This window comes from Nomascus leucogenys, chromosome 18 (assembly GCF_006542625.1).
Source record: "Nomascus leucogenys isolate Asia chromosome 18, Asia_NLE_v1, whole genome shotgun sequence".
Taxonomy (NCBI): domain Eukaryota; kingdom Metazoa; phylum Chordata; class Mammalia; order Primates; family Hylobatidae; genus Nomascus; species Nomascus leucogenys.
Genome location: NC_044398.1, coordinates 99,792,753 through 99,815,571, shown reverse-complemented (window position 1 = coordinate 99,815,571; position 22,819 = coordinate 99,792,753). Strand labels below are relative to the sequence as shown.

General features: G+C 47.5%; 1 protein-coding gene and 1 pseudogene across 3 annotated transcripts; one reads left to right on the top strand and one right to left on the bottom strand.

The window, feature by feature from the left end:
- Nucleotides 1-3,858: 3,858 nt before the first annotated feature.
- Nucleotides 3,859-5,686, bottom strand: LOC100593583 (annotated as a pseudogene). Its single transcript, XR_004026681.1, has 2 exons — nt 5,628-5,686; nt 3,859-5,065 (listed from the first exon to the last, which is right to left on the bottom strand). The product of XR_004026681.1 is annotated as an inorganic pyrophosphatase pseudogene (transcript).
- A 7,075-nt stretch (nt 5,687-12,761) lies between these two features.
- ZNF263 (zinc finger protein 263) lies at nt 12,762-21,183 on the top strand. 2 transcript variants are annotated; one of them, XM_003269201.4, is made up of 6 exons: nt 12,762-13,578; nt 14,430-14,610; nt 15,056-15,129; nt 15,399-15,525; nt 18,182-18,298; nt 19,118-21,183. In XM_003269201.4, exons 1-6 carry the CDS (start codon nt 13,192-13,194, stop codon nt 20,281-20,283), a joined length of 2,052 nt encoding a protein of 683 aa, XP_003269249.1. In that variant the 5' UTR covers nt 12,762-13,191; the 3' UTR covers nt 20,284-21,183. The 2 variants fall into 2 exon arrangements, with proteins under 2 accessions (XP_003269249.1, XP_030653732.1); XM_030797872.1 differs by lacking the exons at nt 14,430-14,610; nt 15,056-15,129.
- The last annotated feature ends 1,636 nt before the right edge of the window (nt 21,184-22,819 follow it).

The window sequence follows — 22,819 nt, the reverse complement described above, 5'->3', positions numbered from 1 at the left end:
TGGGATTACAAGCGTGAGCCACCGCACCTGGCCCAGATAATTTAAAGAAATACAAAGTGTAATATCTGTAAATTTGTTTAAATTGTGCAGTGAGGAAGATCTTTCTAACCAAGACAAAAAAACTGAAAAAGTTAAAAAATACAGGTAAATAGAAAAATTAGAAAACTTCAGTATGACAGAAAAGCCATGAATATAGTTAAAAGGCCAGATGTGGTGGCTCATGCCTGTAATCCCTGCACTTTGGGAGGCCAAGGTGGGAGGATTGTTTGAGCCTAGGGGTTTGAGTCTCCACAATGTAGGGAGACCGCATCTCTACCCTCCCTCACAAAATGAACTGGCCATGGTGGTGTGCGCCTGTGGTCCCAGCTACTCAGGAGGCTGAGTTGGAAAGATTGCTTGAGCCTGGGAGGTCAAGGCTGCAGTGAGCTGTGATTGCACCACTGCACTCCAGTCTGGGTGATGGAGCAAAACCCTGTCTTAAAAAATAAAAATAAAAAAGGTGACAGAGAAAATATTTGTACATACGATAATACCTGGAATGTTAAAGCACTACAACTTTTTTAATGCTCAAAGGGTTAAATAGGCAACTCACGGCCAGGCGTGGTGGTTCACACCTGTAATCCCAGCACTTTGGGAGGCTGAGGCGGGTGGATCACGAGGTCAGGAGATTGAGACCATCCTGGCAAACACAGTGAAACCCTGTCTGTACTACAAATACAAAAAATTAGCCAGGCATGGTGGCACGTGCCTGTAGTCCCACCTACTCGGGAAGCTGAGGCAGGAGAATTGCTTGAACCCAGGAGGCGGAGGTTGCAGTGAGCTGAGATCCTGACACTGCACTACAGCCTGGGCAATAGACTGATGCTCCATCTCAAAATAAAAAAAAAAGGCAACTCAGAGAAGAAATACAAAGTACCACTTTAAAAGATGCTCAATCTCCAAGTAATCAGAAACATGACAAGCGACAAGGGGATATTATTTTTTTTAAATAGCGGCAGAGTCTTGTTATGTTGCCCAGGCTGGTTTAAAACTCCTGGGCTCAAGCAGTCCTCCTGCCTTCGCCTTCCAAAAGTGCTGGGATTACAGGCCCTAAGCCACCACACCCGGCTGGGGGGACATAATTTTTCATCCATTATATTATCACAAATTAATACGATTGCCACAGCCAACTTTAATGAGCCTGCAGACATAGAAGCACTTTCACACCTCAGGTTAGGCGTTAAATTTGTGAAGCTTTTTTTTTTTTTTTGGTGATGGAGTCTCACTCTGTCACCCAGGCTGGAATGCAGTCGTGCAATCTCGGCTCTCTGCAACCTCTACCTCTGAGGTTCAAGCGATTCTCCCGCCTCAGCCTCCCGAGTAGCTGGGATTACAGGCAGCCACCACCATGCGCGGCTAATTTTGTAGAGACAGGGTTTCACCACCTTGGCCAGGCTGGTGTCAAACCCCTGACTTTAGGTGATCTGCCTGCCTCGGCCTCCCAAAGTGCTAGGATTACGGGTGTCAGCCACTGCTCCTGGCCTGTGAAGCTGTTTTGGAAGGTGATTTGGTGCAAGTTTTCAAAATTAAAAATGCACAGACCTGGGCCAGGCACAGTGGCTCATGCCTGTAATCACAGTAGTTTGGGAGGCCGAGGTGAGCAGATCACTTCAGCCCAGGAGTTTGAGACCAGCCTGGCGAACAAAGTGAGGCCTCGTTGCTACAAAAAATAAAAAATTAGCTGGGTGGCACATGCCTGTGGTCCCAGCTACTCTGAAGGGTGAGGCGGGAGGACTGCTTGGGCCCAGGAGGTCAAGGATGCAGTGAGCCAAGATTATGCCACTGCACTCCAGCCTGGGTGACAGAGCGAGAACATATCTCAAAAAAAAAAAAAAAAAAAAGCACAAGGCTTTTGCTTCAGTGATTCCATTTCTAAGACTATATCCAATGTACGCAAATCTGCATGTCTGAGATGTTCATTGGAGTACTGATTGTTAAAGGAAACAGTTGGAGACAATCTAAATGGGGAGATAGTCAATACAGCTGTGGTATATCCATAGCGTGCATGCTCTACAGTTGTTAAGAGTGGCAGTGGCCTATTCATCTGGACCTAGATAGTTATCAAAGGCACACTGCTAATATTTAAAAAGAAGATCTGGAAAATATGTATAGCGTGATATATGCGTGTAATTAATCCATATAGGTACATGAAGTTCCTCAGGAGACTGGGAGGATGCACAGCCAGGTAAACCTATAGAGCATGGAGACATTAGGTGGGAGGTGATGGAAAAGTCCCTCTTTTTTTTTTTTTTTTTTGAGATAGTCTCACTCTGTTGCCCAGGCTGGAGTGCAGTGGCATGATCTCAGCTCACTGCAACCTTCACTTCCTAGGTTCAAGCGACTCTCCTACCTCAACCTCCCAAGTAGCTGGGATTACAGGCGCCCGCCACCACGCCCAGCTAATTTTGGTAGTTTTAGTAGAGATGGGGTTTCACCATGTTGGCTAGGCTGGTCTCGAACTCCTGACCTCAAGTGATCCTCCCCCCCCTTGGCCTCCCGAAGTGCTGGGATTACAGGCGTGAACCACTGTGCCCAGACCTTCATTTTGTTTGTATACATCTGTATTCACTGAATCTTCTACAAGCTTTATTTATTCATGTATGCCTATTGTTCCGGTTATCTATTGTTGTATGAAAAAAAAAAATAAAAAAAGCCTTTATTATGCAATTAGTGGTCATGAACCAACCATCCCAAATGGCTGGGCTAGGAGAACACTTCCCTGCAGCAGAACCTACAACCTGCTTTCTCCCCTTTCTGGAAAAGATTTGTTTCTGAGGCTGGAGTCAGAGTCTTCAAACCAACAGCCAGAGATAACCTTGCTAATTATGCCTCTTTCCTTGGTCTTTTTTTGAAATGAAATGGTTCTGTTACCGGTAGAAGGTCTTGACGCAAATTGTCCAGGTTCTTGGCATTTTGAACAAAGAATTGGACAAAACACACAGCAAAGCAAAGTAAGAATGAAGCAACAAAAGCAGAGATTTATTGAAAGTACATGCCACAGTGTGGGAGCCGGCCAAGCAGCAGCTTGAACACTCCCTAGAGGTTTCCCATTGGCCACTTGGTGTTCACCCCATGTAAATGAAGTGCTGGCCCGCAATCAGTCTGATTGGTTGCAACCAATCAGGCTGAAGTGAAGTTACAAAGTTACACTCCTATGCAAACGTCTGATTGCAAAAAAAAAAAAACCAATCAGAGGTACTTTCAATTTCCCATCTGCCCCTCAGAAAAGGTGAGCATTGGCAAAGGGAGTAGCTTCTGGTCCTTTTGTTACTTATGCGTGGAAAGTTGGGGTTTTTCTTTCGATTTAGTTCTAGGAAGTCAGGGAGAATTGGCTTTCAGTTCCCTGCCTCCAGACCCTATTCTGCCTCAGTTCAAATACACAAAACCTAACAAATACCTATATGACCACCATCCACAACTAATCAATGGCAGTGTCTATTTGTTTGACTTTGTTTCTATTTTACAAGAAGCAAAAGCACCTCTGGACTCTCCACTAGAGAGCTATGTGCAGCCACTCCAGCATGGTGCTCTCAGGGTAACCAGACTTCTTACACTAGCTCCAAGTGCAAGTTCTCCTAGCAAACAAGATAGAGGTTGCAAGGCCTTTTATGACCTCACCCTGGAGGTCACACCACATCTGTATTTCATTGTATTTCATTGGTAGCAGTCACAAGCTGCCCAGATACAAGGCAGAGGGACAGATGCCCCACTTCTTGATGGGATGAGTGGCAAAAAAATCTGTGACCATGCTTAAAACCCAGAAGATTTGGCTGTTACAGATTTGTGAAATTTTTAAAAGTTAAGAATTATTTTTTTTTGGCAAAATAATTTTATTTCCTAACATATGGTAACATATACATCCAATATGTGCTCCCCTTGCACATCTATTCACAAGTGACTTCCAAATGACAACTACTTTGAATGTGCTAAAAGTTATCTTAGTTGAGATACGAAAAATGCTTTAGATGGATAACATTCTGAGTATATTGGATTGGTCACAGCAGAATTTAGTTAGATGAGTTCTACAAATTTAAATCTTTGAAAAGCTACTACTTTTACATCTAATACATCCAGATGAACACGGTGCAGCAATATCAGCTTGTATTCCAGAAAAATCTCATTAGTTTTTCTGGTGATGGAACCACTTATCCACGTCTGTTGGTACTGTGCAGGCAGATTCACAGCGTGGTGGTAAAGCATCCACAATGGCTCTGGCAGCGTCAGGATCACACTTGAAGGGGCTCTCAGACACAGTTGTAGTCATGCAACTGATCCCTTTTCCATTCGTTTTCTTAGTCACTAATGCTTTCTAATGGTCATGGGTGCTTTTAATAATATCAGTTGCAAAGTCCTTATCTTTAAATTCTTCATTAAAAGCAAACTCATTTTCTGGTTTTCCATCAGGAACCTTATACCTTCTAAACCAGTCCACAGTAGCTTCTAAGTAGCCAGGTTTCAGCCGTTTGACATCATTGATATCATTATAATTGGCTGCATCGGGATTATCCACATTAATGGCAATGACTTTCCCGTCGGTTTCCCCTTCGTCAATCATAGCCAATATGCCTAGAACTTTCACGCCAATTATTTCACCTCTTGCACATACCTTGCTTCCAATTTCACACACATCAATTGGGTCATTGTCACCACAACAGCCAGTATGTTTATCACTGTGCCCTGGGTCTTCCCAAGTCTGAGGGATGGCACCATAGCTGCAGATACATCCTTTATACGGGAACAAATTCGCAACATAGTGAACTTTGCCTTTTTTCACATCTTGTTTAATAGGCTTTAAAGGGTCCTTTGCAGCAATCTCCATTTTTGCATCAGACCAGTGTGGTACTTCAACTACCATGTGGAACACATCCTTATCTGCATAAATTGGAATATCATGAAATGGAGATATATATTGTCCTTTCTCATTTTTGAGGAAAACTCGGTACTCCAGGGAGAAGGGCGCGGCGCACTCCTCGGTGCTGAAGCCGCTCATGCTGTCTGAGAGCCACCAGCCCGCACGTGGCGCCGACTGACAAGGAGAGAGAAAAGTTAAGAATTAAATAAAACCTAGGAGACAAGATAGTGGAAGTGTGTCCCTCCCATTCACTGACCAAGGTGAGGGGACTCTAGTCCTTTGCTGCTGACCTTCAGCCTCCCTTCCTCTTAAAAAGGGGTCCTAGTTGGGGAGAGATGGCTGAAGAGTTACCATAAAAATACCAGGTAGGAGCCAGGTGCGGTGGCTCATGTCTTTAATCCCAGCAGTTTGGGAGGACAAGGTGCGAGGATCGCATGAGCCCAGGAGTTCAAGACAAACCTGGGCAACATAGCAAGGCTCTGTGTCTACAAAAGAGGAAAAGAGTACAAAGTAGGGCCATTTAGTATGATTTCATCTTTATTAAAGGCCTTAAGTTTTAGATTTTTGAAGTTATCACCAATAAAATATCCAGTTGTGGTCTTGTGTTGAGTGAAGATGTTATTTAAATGCAGATATTTAAAATGCACCACAATTTTTGTGCTATTTTAATTTTCTAGGAGCCTTAAAAAATGTGTGGCTACTGAAACTGCCCCAAAGAGTTAAATCAGTAACTAACAGAAATTCTTGAGTCTGCAGGATGGCAGATAAGAAACAACTCGCTGGCCAGGTGCAGTGGCTCACGCCTGTAATCCCAGCACTTTGAGGGGCTGAGGTGGGTGGATCACGTGAGGTCAGGAGTTCGAGGCCCGGCAGGTTGGTGGGCACCTGTAGTCCCAGCTGCTTGGGAGGCTGAGGCAGGAAAATCACTTGAACCCGGGAATCAGAAGTTGCAGTGAGCCGAGATCACGCTATTGCACTCCAGCCTGGGCGGTGCAGCGAAACTCCTTCGCAAAAAGAAAAGAAACAACTTGCTGAAATGCTGAAACTCCTTCCTTATAAGATAGAAGAAGAACAAGCAGAAATCTGTTGGAACCAATAAGGCGGACTGGAGTCTGCACAGAATGAGCTTGCTGATGTCACAGCCTGAATTTTGAACACAGGTTTCATGATGTCCCTGAATTTGCATGAGACCCATTAAGTAGCCTGAAGAGGTAACTGCGAAAGCCCAAGGACTTTCCAGATCTCCCCTTTCCTTCCACTAATCACCTACTAATCTCAGAATCCACCGCCTGAACCTTTTCTAATAAAAATAACTGCCTTAAAGCCAACATGGGGAGACAGCTTTGAGCTTGATATTCCTGTCTCCTTGTGAGTCGACTTGCAATACAAAGCTTTTCTTTTTTCAGAAACACAGTGTCATAGTATTGGCTTCTAGGGTATCAGGCTGGAATGCAGTGGTGCGATTATGGCTCACTGTAGCCTCGATCTCCTGGGCTCATGCAGTCCTCCCACCTCAGCCTCCCAAGCAGCTAGGACCACAGTCACTTGCCACCATGCCTGGCTAATTTTGTGTTCTGATCATCTACAAGCTTTGCTAAATCTGGGGTGTTTCTCCACGGATTTCCTAAATGTTTATAGTCTTTTTTGTAAAATTGATGATTCAATTTTATTCTCCTCTGAAGTAACAATAGATGCAGAGTCTGACATTTCTTCAGCTTTGAAGAATCTGCATTTTCTCTCCTGATCGCAAAACCTGTAAGAAAAAGAAATTGCAGATATCACCCTGTCCAAGGAGAAAGAGAGGGGAAAAAAAGAGTTGTATTAAAGTAGTAGAGAGAAAACAGAAACTGCTACATAGAATCCCAAATCCTTTTATTCCAAGTAAGGCTGAACTTTACTTTTCTTTCTTCCCCTGTTTCTTTCCAGTGAACACTCACCTCTCCTGGAGTCAAGCAATTGTTTCTTTCCTTTGGAATCCTGCTATGCCTGCACCCACGGCTCTGCTCAAGGCTCCAGTGGGAAGTACAGGTCAGGGTTTGGGACTAGATATACTGGTCATAAGAAATACAGGGAACATGATAGTCTGGGTCACACTGATTTTTCCTGAGTTCAGACAGATTTCCAGGACAGAAATTTCCTATTTCCTTCTCAATTAGGATTATTTCACCTGGAGCCTCTAACAGGCAGTTGGCTTTTTTTTGAGACAGGGTCTTGCAGTGTCTCCCAGGCTGGACTGCAGTGGCACAATCTCAACTCACTGCAGTCTTGACCTCCCAGGCTCAAGGGATTCTCCCACCTTAGCCTCTGGAGTAGCTGGGACCACAGCCATGTGCTATCATGCCCTGATAATTTTTAAAAAATTCTGTAGAGAGAAGGGCTTTCTCTGTTGCCCAGGCTGGTCTTGAACTCCTGGCTCAAGCAATCCTCTTGCCTTGGCCTCCCAAAGTGCTAGGATTACAGGTGTGAGCCACTGTGCCCAGCATAACAGGCAGTTTTTCAACATTAGAACAAAATCTAGGAGTACAAAAGGCATACTGGAAAAATAATAAACAAACAGAACAAAAACAAAATAGGGGGAAGATCCTTTTGTGCTCAATTCAAAGCTATTCTCCTTCAATCTCTGGGAAGAGGAGTGAATTAATTGTGCTAAAGTCAATGCACTGATTTAGTTTTACCACATTTTTTGAATATTTTGATATCTAAGTTAGAACCAAAATATCAAGTTAATCTTCCTAAAATTCTGACTATATTAAAACTGAGAACTATTCTCTTATTGAATCCAAAAGAAGAGAGAGGTAAATGTGGTAGTTAAACTATGTCCTGGATTAATTTCAGTTAAGAGACTTTCAAATAAGAATTGGTATCTGAACTGCTTTGGTTGGCAACCAGCAAAAACAATCTTTACATGTTTGTTTTAGCTGAAGCCTAGAAGTAGATTGTCTTGATATTAACCAAAACAAATATCTAAGAGTGTTTCCATCAATCGAGACAACTAGTAAAATGTTCTCCAGTGTGGTCTCCCCTGTGTCCTGCCATGCCTTCCCTCACTGACAAGTTTGGGTTGCGCCCTCTTTCCAAGTTCTTTCCTCTCCCTCCTCATCTCTGACAGTTTACTGCTCTGAAAAAAAAAAAATAATAGGTTGGTAAATAGTGATCTAATATGCAAATAGAGGAATATGTCTAAATATTAACATTATCAGACAATATTAGTAAGACAGTTTGGTTAATGTTAATCCAAAGGAAAATTTAAACTCGAGAACATTTAATCAAAATATAAGTGGAGTAAAATGCCTCATTTTATCTTTTCATGAGGAAAGGTAATATATTTCATATTAATAAAAATAAAATGCATTTCAAATGAAATGCCATTTAAATTTGCTATTTTGTTTATGATTGGATTTCAAAGCTAGGAGTAGGATCAAAGAGCATGTGGTACAGGTAAAAGAAAACCCTAAGTCCAGCGCTTTGGGAGGCCGAGGCGGGTGGATCACCTGAGGTCAGGAGTTCAAGACCAGCCTGGTCAACGTGGCAAAACCCTGTCTCTACTAAAAATGCAAAAATTAGCCAGGCGTGGCGGCAGACACCTGTAATCCCAGCCACCCAGGAGGCTGAGGCAGGAGAATCGCTGGAACTTGGGCAGAGGCTGCAGTGAGCCTTGATTGCGCCACTGTACTCCAGCCTGGGCGACAGAGCAAGGCTCTGTCTCAGAAAAAAAGAAAACCCTAAGTCATAGATCAAAGGAATGCTGTAGTCAAGTAAAAGAGGGGAGAGACCAAAGCTGGGGGGAGTAGCAAGTAGCAAAGGCTTAGAGTGGCAGAAGCTCCCGGAGGCTGAATGTACCCTAAGATGAAAGACAGGAAAAGCATCGATTTAAAATGACCACTATGTTGCCCAGGCTGGTCTCAAACTCCTGGGCTGAAGCAATCCTCCTGCCTCAGCATCCCTAATAGGTGGGGCTACAGTTGCATGTCACCACAACCAGCTAATTTTTTAAAATTATTTTTCGTAGAGACGGGGTCTTGCTATGTTGCCCAGGGTGGTCTCAAAATCCTGGCCTCAAGTGATGCGTCCACCTCAGCCTCCCAAAGTGCTGTGATTACAGGCATGAGCCGCAATGCCTGGCCTAGACTTGAAAGTCTTAACACTGTAGATTTCACCAAATGTCACTTTCAAAACCAGGCACAGATAACTGGCCCCTTGAGTACAAAGGAATCTGTAAGAGCTAGTTAGGGAATGAAAGAAGCCCCAGAGACAGAGTCTAGTACCCATGAGACCTAAAACCAGGAGTAGTAAGGGTTCTTTGTCGAAGATTCAAATTTATTTTTCTCTGCAACAGTCACGAAGTCACCTGCAGCTGAGGATGAGAAAACACAGTAAGTCCTCACTTAACATCATTAATACGGTAAGTCCTCACTTAACATCACTGATAGGGTCTTGGAAACTGGGACTTAAAGGGAAAAGACATATAATGAAACTAATTTATTTTTGTCATCAACCTTACAACAAAATGTACTTTCACTTAAGATAACAGTTTCCAACCTATCTAGACATTGAGGACTTACAGTGTTAAGAAAGTAGAATCTGTAGTGGTTTCAAAGGCACTTACTTCTCTTAACTACTTACTTTTCACCAAAGCCCTAAAGTAGCAGTTCTTAGTCTTTTTGGTGGTTTTTAGAACTTGATGAAAGCTATGAACCCACTTACTAGAACATAAACATACAAACATACACACGCACACATCCAATTTTGCGTACAGTATCAAAAGGTTTACAAAAATCTCCAAACCCATCCATGGATCCTCTGGAACTGCACTGGCCAATATGGTAGTCATATGGTAATTAACTTGGCAAGACTAACTCCATTTTAAGTGCTCAGTGGCTACCATCACAGAAAGTTCTATTGGATAACACTGCTCCAGACATGGAGGCAGCTTAAGAACCCTGGCCCTGGCCAGGTGCAGTGTGTCATGCCTGTAATCCCAGCACTTCGGGAGGCCAAGGTGGGTGGATCACCTGAGGTCAGGGGTTCAAGACCAGCCTGGCCAACATGGCGAAACCCTGTCTCTACTAAAAATACAAAAATTAGCCAGGTGTGGTGGCGTGGTGCCTATAATCCCAGCTACTCGGGAGGCTGAGGCAGGAGAATCGCTTGAAGCCGGGAGGCGGAGGTTGCAGTGAGCTGAGATCCCACCACTGCACTCCAGCCTGGGCGATAGAGCGAGACTCCATCTCAAAAAAACAACAAAAAACCCCTACAAATCTGCTGGCCTGTTAACACCACTCCTAGTCTAATACCAGGTAGTCTGTTTTCCACATACTGGCAGATCACAAAGAATTGGAGGAGGACTACTGCCACCACTGATTTTGAATAGCCCTGAAAGTTCATCTGCTTTTTAATTAAATTATTATTACTATTTTTTGAGATGGAGTCTTGCTGTTGCCCAGGCTGGAGTGCAGTGGCACGATCTCAGTTCACTGCACCCTCTGCCTCCCAGGTTCAAGTGATTCTCATGCCTCAGCCTCCCGAGTAGCTGGAAGTACGGGCACGCGCCACCATGCCCGGCTAATTTTTTTGTATTTTTAGTAGAGACGGGGTTTCAGTGTGTTAACCAGGAGATGATCTCGATCTCCTGACCTCGTAATCCGCCGATCTTGGCCTCCCAAAGTGCTGGGATTACAGGCATGAGCCACTGCACCTAGCTTAAATTCATCTACTTCTAAGTACCTATTAATAGCATAAGATCAAAGGGACCTTAGATAGAAAATGATTAATCCCTCATTCTCCCTATCTCAAGGTATGTGTAGTTCTGCAAACATTCCCATGCCCCAGATTCTGCAATAATCATCTGAGTGGCTTTTTTTTGAGATAAGGTACACATTCAGGAACTTGCTGTGCATGCGTAACAGCTACTGTTTATCGGATTCATACTATGTGCCAGGTACTGTTCTAAGCATCCTGTGTAGCTCAGCTCATTTCATCCTAACCCAGTGATATGAGGTGAGGCGCGTATAGTAGTCCCTCAAAACACATGAGGAAACTGAGGTTTGGGGTTTAGTGAGATTACATAATTTGCTTGAGATTACATAGTAAATGTCAGAGAAAAGTGGTTTTGAGGCTACAGTCTTCTGCAATTGGTTATGAGTCTAGAATCTATGTCTCCTGAAATAGGAATGTCTAATAATCGTGCCATTGCACTTCAGCCTGGGCGACAGAGCAAGACCCTATCTCAAAAACAAAAAAACAGGAATGCTTAAAACCACCAGAATGGTCCTAGGGAGCAAACAGGGCTTTCCAAACTGGACCTTGAGTGCTATGGGGTCGCTGGCTCTGCATCTGCCACGGCAGCCTGTGGATCTGTCATCTTCCCTGGAATAAAATAAGAAAAAAAAAGGCCAGGCGTGGTGGCTCACGCCTGTTACGCGTGTAATCCCAGCACAGTGGGAGGCTAAGGCGGGCAGATCACTCGAGGTCAGGAATTCGAGACCAGCCTGGCCAACATGGTGAAACCCCGTCTGTACTAAAAATACAAAAATTAGCCAGGCGTAGTGGCGGGCGCTTGTAATCCCGGTTACTCAGGAGGCTGAGGCAGGAGAATCGCTTGAACCCGGGAGGGGGAGGTTGCAGTGAGCCGAGACTGCGCCATTGCACTCCAGCCTGGGCAAACAGAGCGAAACTCCGTCTCGGAAAAAAAAAAAAGAAAAAAACTAAAATATCAGTACTCTTTCCACTTAGTCATCCCAAACTGACCTCTTTAATCCCATATTATCCTCTACTATCATGGTAGCCTCACCTTTGGCGACAGACTAGCTGTGTGACTCAAGCAAATGACTTCAGTGCCACCACCTGTAGGAAGGGGCTGCTAATAGCATCTGCTTCATACAAACGTGTTTTCAGCATCGATCTGCATATAAGCGCTCAATACACGGTAACTGATTGTCAGATTCAATCCCAGGACGCTTCCATTTGCGGATCTCACGGCCCAGAGGACCTGGGCCGCCTCACAGCGGGGCAGCCCCGCTCACCGACACAAAGCCCACAACCGCGCCCAATAGGGAATCGGCCCTGCGGCCCTCCTGCCACTCGCCCCCAACTATCAAAGTCCACGGCGGAGCTGGAGGCAGATCCCGCCCTTGCAGGGCTGGGCAAGAGACTGAAAATTGGAGAATGAACTGCAGGTGCCGCACGTCTCGGGTAGATTTAAAATCTGGTCTAAAATCGGAAGCACGTGCCGCGAGCCCGGACCCGAGCGCTCCTCTGGGACGTCCAGCTGCAGAAGCGAGCCCAAAGCCCAGCAGGGTTCTCCGCGGTACTCGGGGTTTCAGGATCGCCCGACTCTTGGGCGCTCGCCCAGGGCGCACGCGCAGTCGCGAGGCCGCGCCGCGGACTGCATCTCCCAGCAGGCCCCGCGCCGCAGGCCACGTGGCGCCACTGACTGGGCGGGCGGCTATCTCCCTGGCCTCCCGGAGATGCCGAGGAGCCCCCGGCTTCCGGAGCCGACGAGGCCGCAGGGGCGAGGGGGACCATCTTCAGCCAGCCCAGAGTAGCCGAAGCGGGTGGGGCCTGGCTTGGAGAAGGATTCATCGGGGGAGGCTTATTAACAATTCAGATTTCTGGGTCTCACCCCGACACTGACGCACTGGAGAGCGCGTGGCCCTGGGATCTGCGTTTTCCCAAGCGCTCCGGAGTACTTCTAACCCAGGTTGCCCGCCAGTCACAACCGCCTTAGGTTTTTTGTTTTGTTCGCTTGGATCCAGCTGCCCTGCCCCCAGTCACTCCCAGAATTTCAGGACGCGCTCCGTGGTCCCGCCTCTCGTCTCCAATTGGTCCCTCGCTCGTCCCGCCCCCGCAGGCAAATCTTCCCTTCTCATTGGTAGGTGGTGAGTGTGTGGCGAAACCTGACCTAATGGGCGCTGGGTTTGCAAAACGTGACCCGGAAGTTGGTCACGAGCAGGCGCCGTGGGTTTGTGGACGCCTAACTCGCGCGCTGAGACTTCCGGCGTGGGAGCAGAGGTCTGAGTCTTGCGTGGGTTCTCTGTAGGGTGAGAAGCGTGGCGCTCGGTTCCTGTGTCGGGGAAGTCCTGGCCCAGATGGACCACGGGGCCGGTGTGGCGGCGCCTGGTACCGACTGAGGCCTAGGCGCCGGAGCCGGCCGCGCCTGGGCTGGAGCGGGACTCCTCGGCCTGGATTGGGAGCCCCCGGCCCCGGGCTCCTGCTGGCGCAGTCCATCCTTACATGGGTTCAGGGCGCCTTCGTAGTCGCGCACGGCTGGTTTCGGGCTAAGGCGCTCTGGAGACCTGACGATGGCGTCGGGCCCGGGCTCCCAGGAACGGGAAGGGCTCCTGATAGTGAAGCTGGAGGAGGACTGCGCCTGGAGCCAGGAGCTGCCCCCGCCTGACCCAGGGCCGAGCCCCGAGGCTTCCCACTTGCGCTTCAGACGGTTCCGCTTCCAAGAGGCAGCTGGTCCCCGGGAAGCCCTCAGCCGGCTCCAAGAACTTTGCCATGGGTGGCTACGGCCTGAGATGCGCACGAAGGAGCAGATCTTGGAGCTGCTGGTGCTGGAGCAGTTCCTGACCATCCTGCCCCAGGAGATCCAGAGCAGGGTGCAGGAGCTGCATCCGGAGAGCGGCGAAGAAGCGGTGACCCTTGTGGAGGATATGCAGAGAGAGCTTGGGAGACCGAGACAACAGGTGAGGGAGAGAAAGAGCTGTTTTATCTGTGGTTTGTTTAGCCCTGAGCACTGGGACATTGCGCCCTCGGTCGAATTCAAGTAAATTGCCCTGAGTAGACCTTACCTGGGGAAGAGGACTTGTGATTTAACCTGGAACACTCATCCTCCAGATTTTCCCCAAATGAACGAAAGCAGTGAAGAGTGCCCTGTTTCCACGCGGAGGCAGTGTCCCTGCAACAGTTAGTGTTAGCCGTGGAGTTAGATTGCCAGCGTTCAAATCCTCAATCTGCTAGTACTAGCTTTGTTACTTCGGCAAGTTACTTGATCTCTTTCGGCCTGTTTTCCTATTCGTAAAATGATATTAACATATTTCTAGGGCTTAGAGGGAGAGCAGCATGTAAAGCTGTGAGCACTACTAGCTTATAATGAGTGCTTAGTACTTGTTAGCTGTTGTTACATTAGGGTCCACGGTCTGGTCTTCTCTGCAAAGCTGGGCCTCCGTTAATTGTGAACTTTGAAAGATAATTTGGCACCGAGGCCCTGAGGTTATTGGCCCCCAGGGCTACCCCAGTTTAGCTTATCCTATAGTGAGGAATAGAAGCACCTAGAAAAGGTGGGAAGAGCAAAAGGGAGCGAGGTGTATCTTAAGAGCTGTGTGGGGAAGGTGTGCTCTGGGAGTGGGCCCTTTCCCTAACCCCTCCCCCTGCACATGGGATCACAAAAGCCTTTAGTGTAAAGCATTTTTCTGTTGCCTGGGCCCAAAGGGATCGCCTGAGGTTCTCTGTTGAAGGCTTGCTCTCAGTATCCTATAGTAATTTCCCTTCCTCTTGGGCCCTGTTGTGATGATCAGTGATGTGGGTTGGTTCCCAGGTCACAAACCATGGGCGGGGAACAGAAGTGCTTTTGGAGGAGCCTTTGCCTCTGGAAACAGCACGAGAGTCACCGAGCTTCAAGCTGGAGCCAATGGAGACTGAGCGAAGCCCTGGCCCCAGGCTGCAGGAGCTGCTAGGCCCCAGCCCCCAAAGGGACCCCCAGGCTGTAAAGGAGAGGGGTGAGGCACAGTTATCTGGGCAGGTGGGAGGGAGGAGGGGCTTGGGGGTTGCCCCCGACACTAGCAGGATGTAGCACTGGTGCGAAGGAGAAGGAATTTCTGAAGTTCAGGTTGTCACCTGTAGAATGGAAGACCTGCAGTTGGTGGTGTGGGTTCTCCTTGGGCTGGGGGAAGAAGGGAAGGGAGTCTCAGTAGAGCCCTTTTTTATGCATAACAGAGGCGATTTAGAACCACTTGAATGATGCAGGGTTTGGAGTGCGACTCTTGGTATTCCTTCCCTCTCACCCTGTCATTTTGGATATCAGCTTATTAGGCCTCTGTGCAGTTTAGCGTCATCCCCAAAAGCAGAGACTGGGTGTTGGGGAATGGATACTGTGTTTTAATAATCCTTGGGTTGCCAAGAGTTAGGAATGCCATTTCTCATTATAATTTCTGTCACCTTCAGCATTCTCTGCTCCCTGGCTTTCTCTTTTTCCTCCTGAAGGGAACGTGGAAGACAAGGAGATGACTGGGCCCCAGGTGATGTGGAAGTTTCCATTGTCTCCCCCCAGCACCCTTCCTCCCCTGAGTGTTGGGGGTGGGGGGTTCTCCATGTGGAAGGTCCTTTCTCCCTTACCACAGCATCTCCCCGACTGCTTTGTCTATTTCACGCCTCACTTGTAGGCCTGACACCCTTCTTCCCCCATGACGTGTGCTTGGCATCCCTGGATTTTGCCCCTTTAACCCATGACTCTGCTTGAATTGTTCTTGGTGCATCAGGGGCTAAAGGAGATCTTGTGCTGTTTCAGTTGCCTGAGAGCTTAGAGGACGTGGCAATGTACATCTCCCAGGAGGAGTGGGGGCATCAGGATCCTAGTAAGAGGGTCCTCTCCAGGGACACGGTGCAGGAGAGTTATGAGAATGTGGACTCACTGGGTAAGGACTTCTTTTCCAGGGATGATGACTGCGCCATTTCTGACCAGGGTCTTGCCCATTATTCATTCACCTCCTGGACACAGACTATGAGTTTTGCCAAGAAGCCTCTACAGGAGACTTCCCTTTGTCTAAAGTCCCCTGTACGAGAGTCATGTATCTGCCAAGTGGCACAGTTGGCACAGGCAGCCCTGGACTGGAGGCCCAGCTGCCAGAGCCTAAGGCGAGTCTGAGCCATATGGACTTCCTAGAGCAGAGCAAATCCAATGCAGTGACAACATGCCAGCATCACACACGTAGTGTCCCTAGGATGCTGGGGGGGGCTCTAAATGGTTGATTCCTTGCAATTTTGAGATGCTTATTCTTAATGAGCTCGCCAGTGTTTCCTGTGTTACGTTAGTGTTTCTTTTTTTTTCTTTTTTTTTCTTTTTTTAAACGGAGTCTCGCTCTGTCTCCCAGGCTGGAGTGCAGTGGCGCAATCTCGGCTCACTGCAAGCTCCGCCTCTGGGGTTCATGCTATTCTCCTGCCTCAGCCTCTCCGAGTAGCTGGGACTACAGGCACCCGCCACCATGCCCGGCTAATTTTTTGTATTTTTACTAGAGACGGGGTTTCACCGTGGTCTCACTGTGGTCTCGATCTCCTGACCTCGTGATCCGCCCGCCTCGGCCTCCCAAAGTGCTGGGATTACAAGCGTGAGCCACCGCGCCTGGCCCCATTAGTGTTTCTAGGCTCGTCCCCAAAGACAACAATTTCAGGAGTAGTAGGATCAACATTCCAGCCTATCATCTCTCGCAGCCCATAAAAATTCAGAAAGTGGGGAGGGTCTTGTGGGAATTTGGAAACAATGTATAGCTCCAAAGTAGGCTAAATCATAAATTAGGATGCACCTATGTCTTGTACTGTTACTCAGAGTTTTAAAATTATGCCTGTGGAATATGACAGACTGACACATAGTTGGATTTAGGTGGAGGATATGCTAGTTTTTATTGTACAATTCCCTCAGCTTTTCTGTATGTATGAGAATTCTTTTAATAAAAAGTTGGGGGAAGTCTTAACATAAAACAAGACTGTGTGTACATTATGATTGGGTAAGGACTTCGTTGGACTATGTTGAAACACACCAGCTGAAAGACTCACTGGTGTGGTGGTGGTACTCCCAGTTACTCAGGAGGCTGAGGGGAGAATCACCTGAGCCCAGTAGGTCAAGGCTGCAGTGAGCTATGGTGATGCCACTGCACCTCAACCTAGGTGACAGAGTGAGACTCTGTTTCAAAACAAACAAAAAAGACACACTGCACATTGTTTCCATATATCAGGTTTGCCTAAAAATATCACAACTATACATTTGTTGACACTAATTCTGCAAACGCAATGCAATCTCGGCTCACGGCTGACCGCAACCTCTGCCTCCCGGGTTGCAGTGAGTCTCCTGCCTCAGCCTCCCCAGTAGCTGGGATTACAGGCATGCGCCAACATGCCTGGCTAATTTTCTGTATTTTTAGTAGAGACAGGATTTCTCCATGTTGGTCAGGCTCCTCTTGAACTCCTGACCTCAGGTGATCCACCCACCTCCCAAAGTGCTGGAATTACAGGCGTGAGCCACCGCACCCGGCCTTGTTTTTTTTTGTTTTGAGGTAAGTCTCACTCTGTTGCCCAGGCTGCTCTCGAACTTGAGGGCTCAAGCATTCTTCCTGCCTCAGTCAGGAAGTGTGCCACTGTACCAGTTTCCATATTACATTTCACTGCTGTGATGTCCAAAGTTGAACATGGCCCTTTTAGTGAGAGATGCTAAATAAGAGATCAGATTACAGCTTGTTGGAATTAAACTTCTGTTGGAGTCCATGTTTGCTGGAGGTGGAGGTTTTTGTTTTTCTTTTTGGCACAGCATAGAAATGGCACTTGTGGGTTTTAATCTCATGGTCCTCTTAGAGCCCTGGGTCCTTCTCTGATCGTCTATTATATTTTCTTTCCCTGGAGTTGCCCGTTCAAATTTAGTTCTATTTTTTATTTATATGTAGAGACAAGGCTCTTTTATGATATTAAATGGATTATTCAAGGAACTGACCATGTTCATTTTATAGTTGTTTTAATTACAGTAGTGTATATTCTCATTGCAAAAAAACATTCCAAGTACCATGAATATGTTAAAAAAAAAAAAAAATTGGTGGGCGCAGTGGCTCACACCTGTAATCCCAGCACTTTGGGAGGCCGAGGCAGGCAGATCACTTGAAGTCAGGAGTTCGAGACCAGCCTGGCCAACATAGTGAAACTCCATCTCTACTAAAAATACAAAAATTAGCCGGGTGTGGTGGTGCACGCCTGTAATCCCAGCTACTTGGGAGGCTGAGGCAGTAGAATCGCTTGAACCCGGGAGGCAGAGGTTGCAGTGAGCCGAGATCGTGCCACTGCACTCCAGCCTGGGGGACAGAGTAAGACTCTGTCTCAAAAAAAAAAAAAAAAAAAAACCAATAGTCTCCCTCCCCTAATTTCTTTCTCTAGAGGTATCCACTGGGAACAGCTTGTGTATATTCCAAGTAACTGCTGTCAGATTTATGGAGCATTCTGTATTTATCCACTGAGGGCAGGGAACAAGATTGTTTCCCTACCCTGGTAGAGGAAAGTGGCAGTACAGAAATCTGTTTCTTTCCTTGTGAACAGAGTCTCACATTCCCAGTCAGGAGGTCCCAGGCACCCAGGTGGGACAAGGAGGAAAGCTATGGGATCCCAGTGTCCAGAGCTGCAAGGAGGGCCTGAGCCCCAGAGGTCCAGCTCCAGGTAAGGAATGAAGATGAGCAGCCTGCCCAGCAAGCAGCAAGGCTCTCACAGTTAAGAGTGAGGCATTCGTTTTGTTTTGTTTTGTTTTGAGATGGAGTGTCACTCTTGTTGCCCAGGCTGGAGTGCAATGGTGTGATCTCACCTCACCGCAATCTCCGCTTCCCGGGTTCAAGCGATCCTCCTGCCTCAGCCTCCCGAGTAGCTGGGATTACAGGCATGTGCCACCACGCCCGGCTAATTTTTTGTATTTTTAGTAGAGTCGGGGTTTCTCCATATTGGTCAGGCTGGTCTCCCTGACCTCAGGTGATCTACCCACCTCGGCCTCCCAAGGTGCTGGGATTACAAGTGTGAGCCACCGCACCCTGCAGAGTAAGGCATTTGAGGATTTGGGTGCAGGGCCGGCCCAGCACAGCTGCCGCCAGAGAGGTACATTACATCCTTTGTCCCTGCCATTCTTCATCCCAGTGAGGCGAGTGAGGAACCCAGGGTGTAGAGTTCAAGGAGGCCCTTACTCTTTAGCTCACTTGTCCCACCCTAGTCTCAGCCCTGCTCCATCCCACCCATTCCTGAAGGGCAGAGCAAGAGGCTCAGCTGGAAAGGAAAATTCTAAGACTGGTCTTGGCTCTGATTCCTTGACCAGTGGCCCGACCCTTTATCCTGATGCTTCTCCAGAGTGCTTTACCTTTAGGAGAGGATGGGAGACTGAGGTAGAAGTAGCACTTCTGGGCTGCTGACCTAACAGGCAGCAGCAGACAGGTGGGATTTTCTTTTCCCCAGCATAGAAATAATGTACGGGTTTGGTTTCTGTCTCTCTACCAGGAGAAGAGAAATTTGAGAACCTGGAAGGTGTTCTGTCTGTGTCCTCTGAGAACACCCACCCTCAGGTGCTGCTTCCTGACCAGGCCCGAGGGGAGGTGCCCTGGAGTCCTGAGCTGGGAAGACATCGTGACCGGCCACAAGGGGATTGGGCGCCTCCCCCAGAGGGTGGAACGGAGCAGGCCTTGGCAGGAGCCTCAAGTGGCAGAGAACTGGGGCGACCGAAGGAACTGCAGCCGAAGAAACTCCATTTATGTCCCTTGTGTGGCAAAAATTTCTCTAATAACTCAAACCTAATTAGGCACCAGAGAATACACGCCGCTGAAAGACTGTGTATGGGTATGGACTGCAGTGAAATCTTTGGTGGGAACCCACGTTTCCTGTCACTACACAGAGCACACCTGGGAGAGGAGGCCCACAAGTGCCTTGAATGTGGGAAATGCTTCAGTCAGAACACCCATCTGACTCGCCACCAGCGCACCCACACGGGTGAGAAGCCCTATCAGTGCAACATTTGCGGAAAATGTTTCTCCTGCAACTCCAACCTCCACAGGCACCAGAGAACACACACAGGGGAGAAGCCCTACAAGTGCCCTGAGTGTGGGGAGATCTTTGCTCACAGTTCCAACCTCCTTCGGCACCAGAGAATTCACACTGGAGAGCGACCTTATAAGTGTCCTGAGTGTGGGAAAAGTTTCTCTCGGAGTTCACACCTCGTCATTCACGAAAGAACTCATGAGAGAGAGAGACTTTACCCCTTCTCTGAGTGTGGGGAAGCTGTGAGTGACAGCACCCCCTTTCTTACAAACCATGGAGCCCACAAGGCAGAGAAGAAGCTCTTTGAATGTCTGACTTGTGGGAAAAGCTTCCGGCAGGGCATGCACCTCACCAGACATCAGAGAACACACACAGGAGAGAAACCGTATAAATGTACCCTTTGTGGGGAAAACTTCTCTCATAGATCCAATTTAATCAGGCACCAGAGAATCCACACAGGAGAAAAACCCTATACCTGTCATGAGTGTGGAGACAGTTTCTCCCACAGCTCCAATCGGATTCGCCACCTGAGAACGCATACGGGAGAGAGACCCTATAAATGTCCTGAATGTGGAGAAAGCTTCTCTCGGAGTTCCCGTCTTATGAGTCATCAGAGAACTCACACAGGTTAGTACCAGTGGGGTTTCTCTTTGCCCCAGGTGAGGTGGCATATTCAGAGGAGCCTGTTGGCAAGAGCTGGTATTCCCTGCCCAGCTGACCAAATGACCTCTGCATTCTTCAGGTAATGGGGGCTCATTGTGAGGGAGGTGCAGAGGCAGCAGAGGATTGGCATAAAACTGAAAAGGAGTTCTGTCTGCATGAGAAAGGATGGCAAGTCTCTGAGGTGACCTCAGGGTGGAATTCTCTGTTAAGTCCACCCTGCCCCAGGGTGCTCCTACCCTCTTGGTCTTTCGAAAGCCAAGGTGTGATTTGGGTGCCTGACTGTCCAGTTTACCTTAACAACTTTGGGAATCCATGTGATGTTTTTGATACTTCTTCCTCATTTGGGACATTCAGTAGGAGTATTTGGGCTTCTGGGGCCCCTGAGACCAAAGAAGAGGGGTCAAGTGTGCTGGGAAATCAGCTGAAGGTCAACAAAAGACTGGTTGTGAGTTGCAGCTGTCCCGAAGGCCCCAAGTGGGAAGCCATGGGCAGTCCAGATCAAGCCACCATGTGCCCTACGATGGCCAAACAGGAGTGCCCATTGGCCGATCACACATGTAAATGTGACCTCAGACAAAAAGGAACTAGAGGCCTAAGGGCAATAATAAGGTGGAATTTGCAGGTCAGCCCAGGAATTGGCAGAGGAAGTAGGTGTCTGGTAACCCTTTGTGGAGAATGAGATTCCACACCTGTGTGAGAAAAATAAAGAGCTCTGGAGTCTTGTTCCTGACCCCAGAGGAACAAGAGCATTCAAGGAAAGAGAGATTCCCTGGAAAATTGAAAATGTGAATCCTAGGGGGAAATTGGGGATTGTGTCTTTCCCTGTTGAAAATGTTTGGATGGGAATAAATATCTTCAGGAAACATAAATGTGTGTGAGTCTTCATTGAAAGCCTCTGTCTAGACGCACGAGTGTTGATCTGTCTCCCCTCTGCCTCGGGCAGAGGCCCTGCTTTCTCATAGACTTACTGGGTTGGTCAGGAAAATTCTGACAAAGGAGGCAGCAGACAGGCAGAGGTAGGTGAGGGCCTGGCAGCCCCCAGGCTGGGACTGCCATGTGGTAACAAAGGGTCAAGCCAAATGGCTGCTGGGGTGATGCTGTCATAGGGTCTCTAGAAAGTATTCTTTCCTTCTGTGGTCTATAGCAGTAAAAATGTTTAAAATTCTTTGTTTAGAATGTTTACATTCTTTTTCAGTAGCTGAGGAAGATCTGACTCTTAGAGAACAGGATATTTTTGGTCTTGCAACTGATTTCCAGGGTGGAAGCTAAGATGGTCCCAATATAACTGAGTTATTGATTATTAATGGTAGGAAGATATAGGAGATGGCACAATTATTAAGGGAAAGCACTATATTTATTTTTTGGTAGAGACGGGGTCTCACTATTTGCCCAGGCTGGTCTTGAGTTCCCAAGCTCAAGCGTTCTTCCCATCTTGGCCTCTCAAAGTGCTGGAATTACTAGTATTACGTTTTAGAATGGCATATCAGAAATAGGAATTCTAGTAGTGTGTATCTGTGGGAAACGGGGGAGTATTCTAAGAGTAGGAAATCGGATGCCAGGAAAACACCTCAGGATACGGCCCTGGAGGAAGGTATCCAGCTGTTCTTTGGGTGAAAAAGATGAAGAAACAGTCCTTTGGGAACAGGCTGATGGATATAGCAACTTGAAGTTATGGAAACTGCGCTCCATTGCTCCTCTCAGCCCTGCCTCAGTTTAGTATGAGTTTTTCTTTGGTTGTCTGAGCCAGTTTTTTAATATCTCACTATTTCTCATTTCTGTAACTTCCTCTTAATCAGCTTGTTCACAAGAGGAGGGCAGTGGTGATGTGGGGGTTGAGGGCAGGGAAGTGGAGGGTTAGGATTAGAGAGATCAGAGTAGGATCAACAGTGGTAGGAGAAGGACCACACTCCAGTGGAGCAGTACAGGGCCAGCCAAGCTGCTGAGTCATGAATTAGATGGAATGTAAAGCTGGTGTTCCTACAAAGCACTCTGGTTAAGATGGCAGTTTATGTGGACAGAGACTGGAAAGCGCCCCTTCCATCTACTCTCCCTCCCTTGGTAACATCACCCACACAGATCTTATGATGTGGTCCAACTGGTGCTGCTCATACTTGGAACACTGCAGCTTGAAGCTAGAAAATGACTCTCAGGTATTTGCTCTAAAAAGGCATTCCAGTGGAACGCTTCACTCAATCCTCAGTCTAGTTCCCCGTCTAGTAAACTTCACATGCTTAGCTGTTCTTGGCCTGTTTTAATGAGATGACATCACAGAAAATAACTACATAAAGCAGCACTATGCCTGGCATGTAAGAAAGTACTGTATTTGTGCCAACTGTCCACAGATGATCCAAAAGATTTTCCTTCTAAGCACCTAACACTGACTGAGGTCACTGAAGACCACACTGGCAGGAATTTCAGGGACTGATGACATCTGCTTCCCTTGTACTCATGTTTGAGAGAGTAGGTCTGATTCCCTTACTGCAGGCCCCCATGAGGTCTGGTACA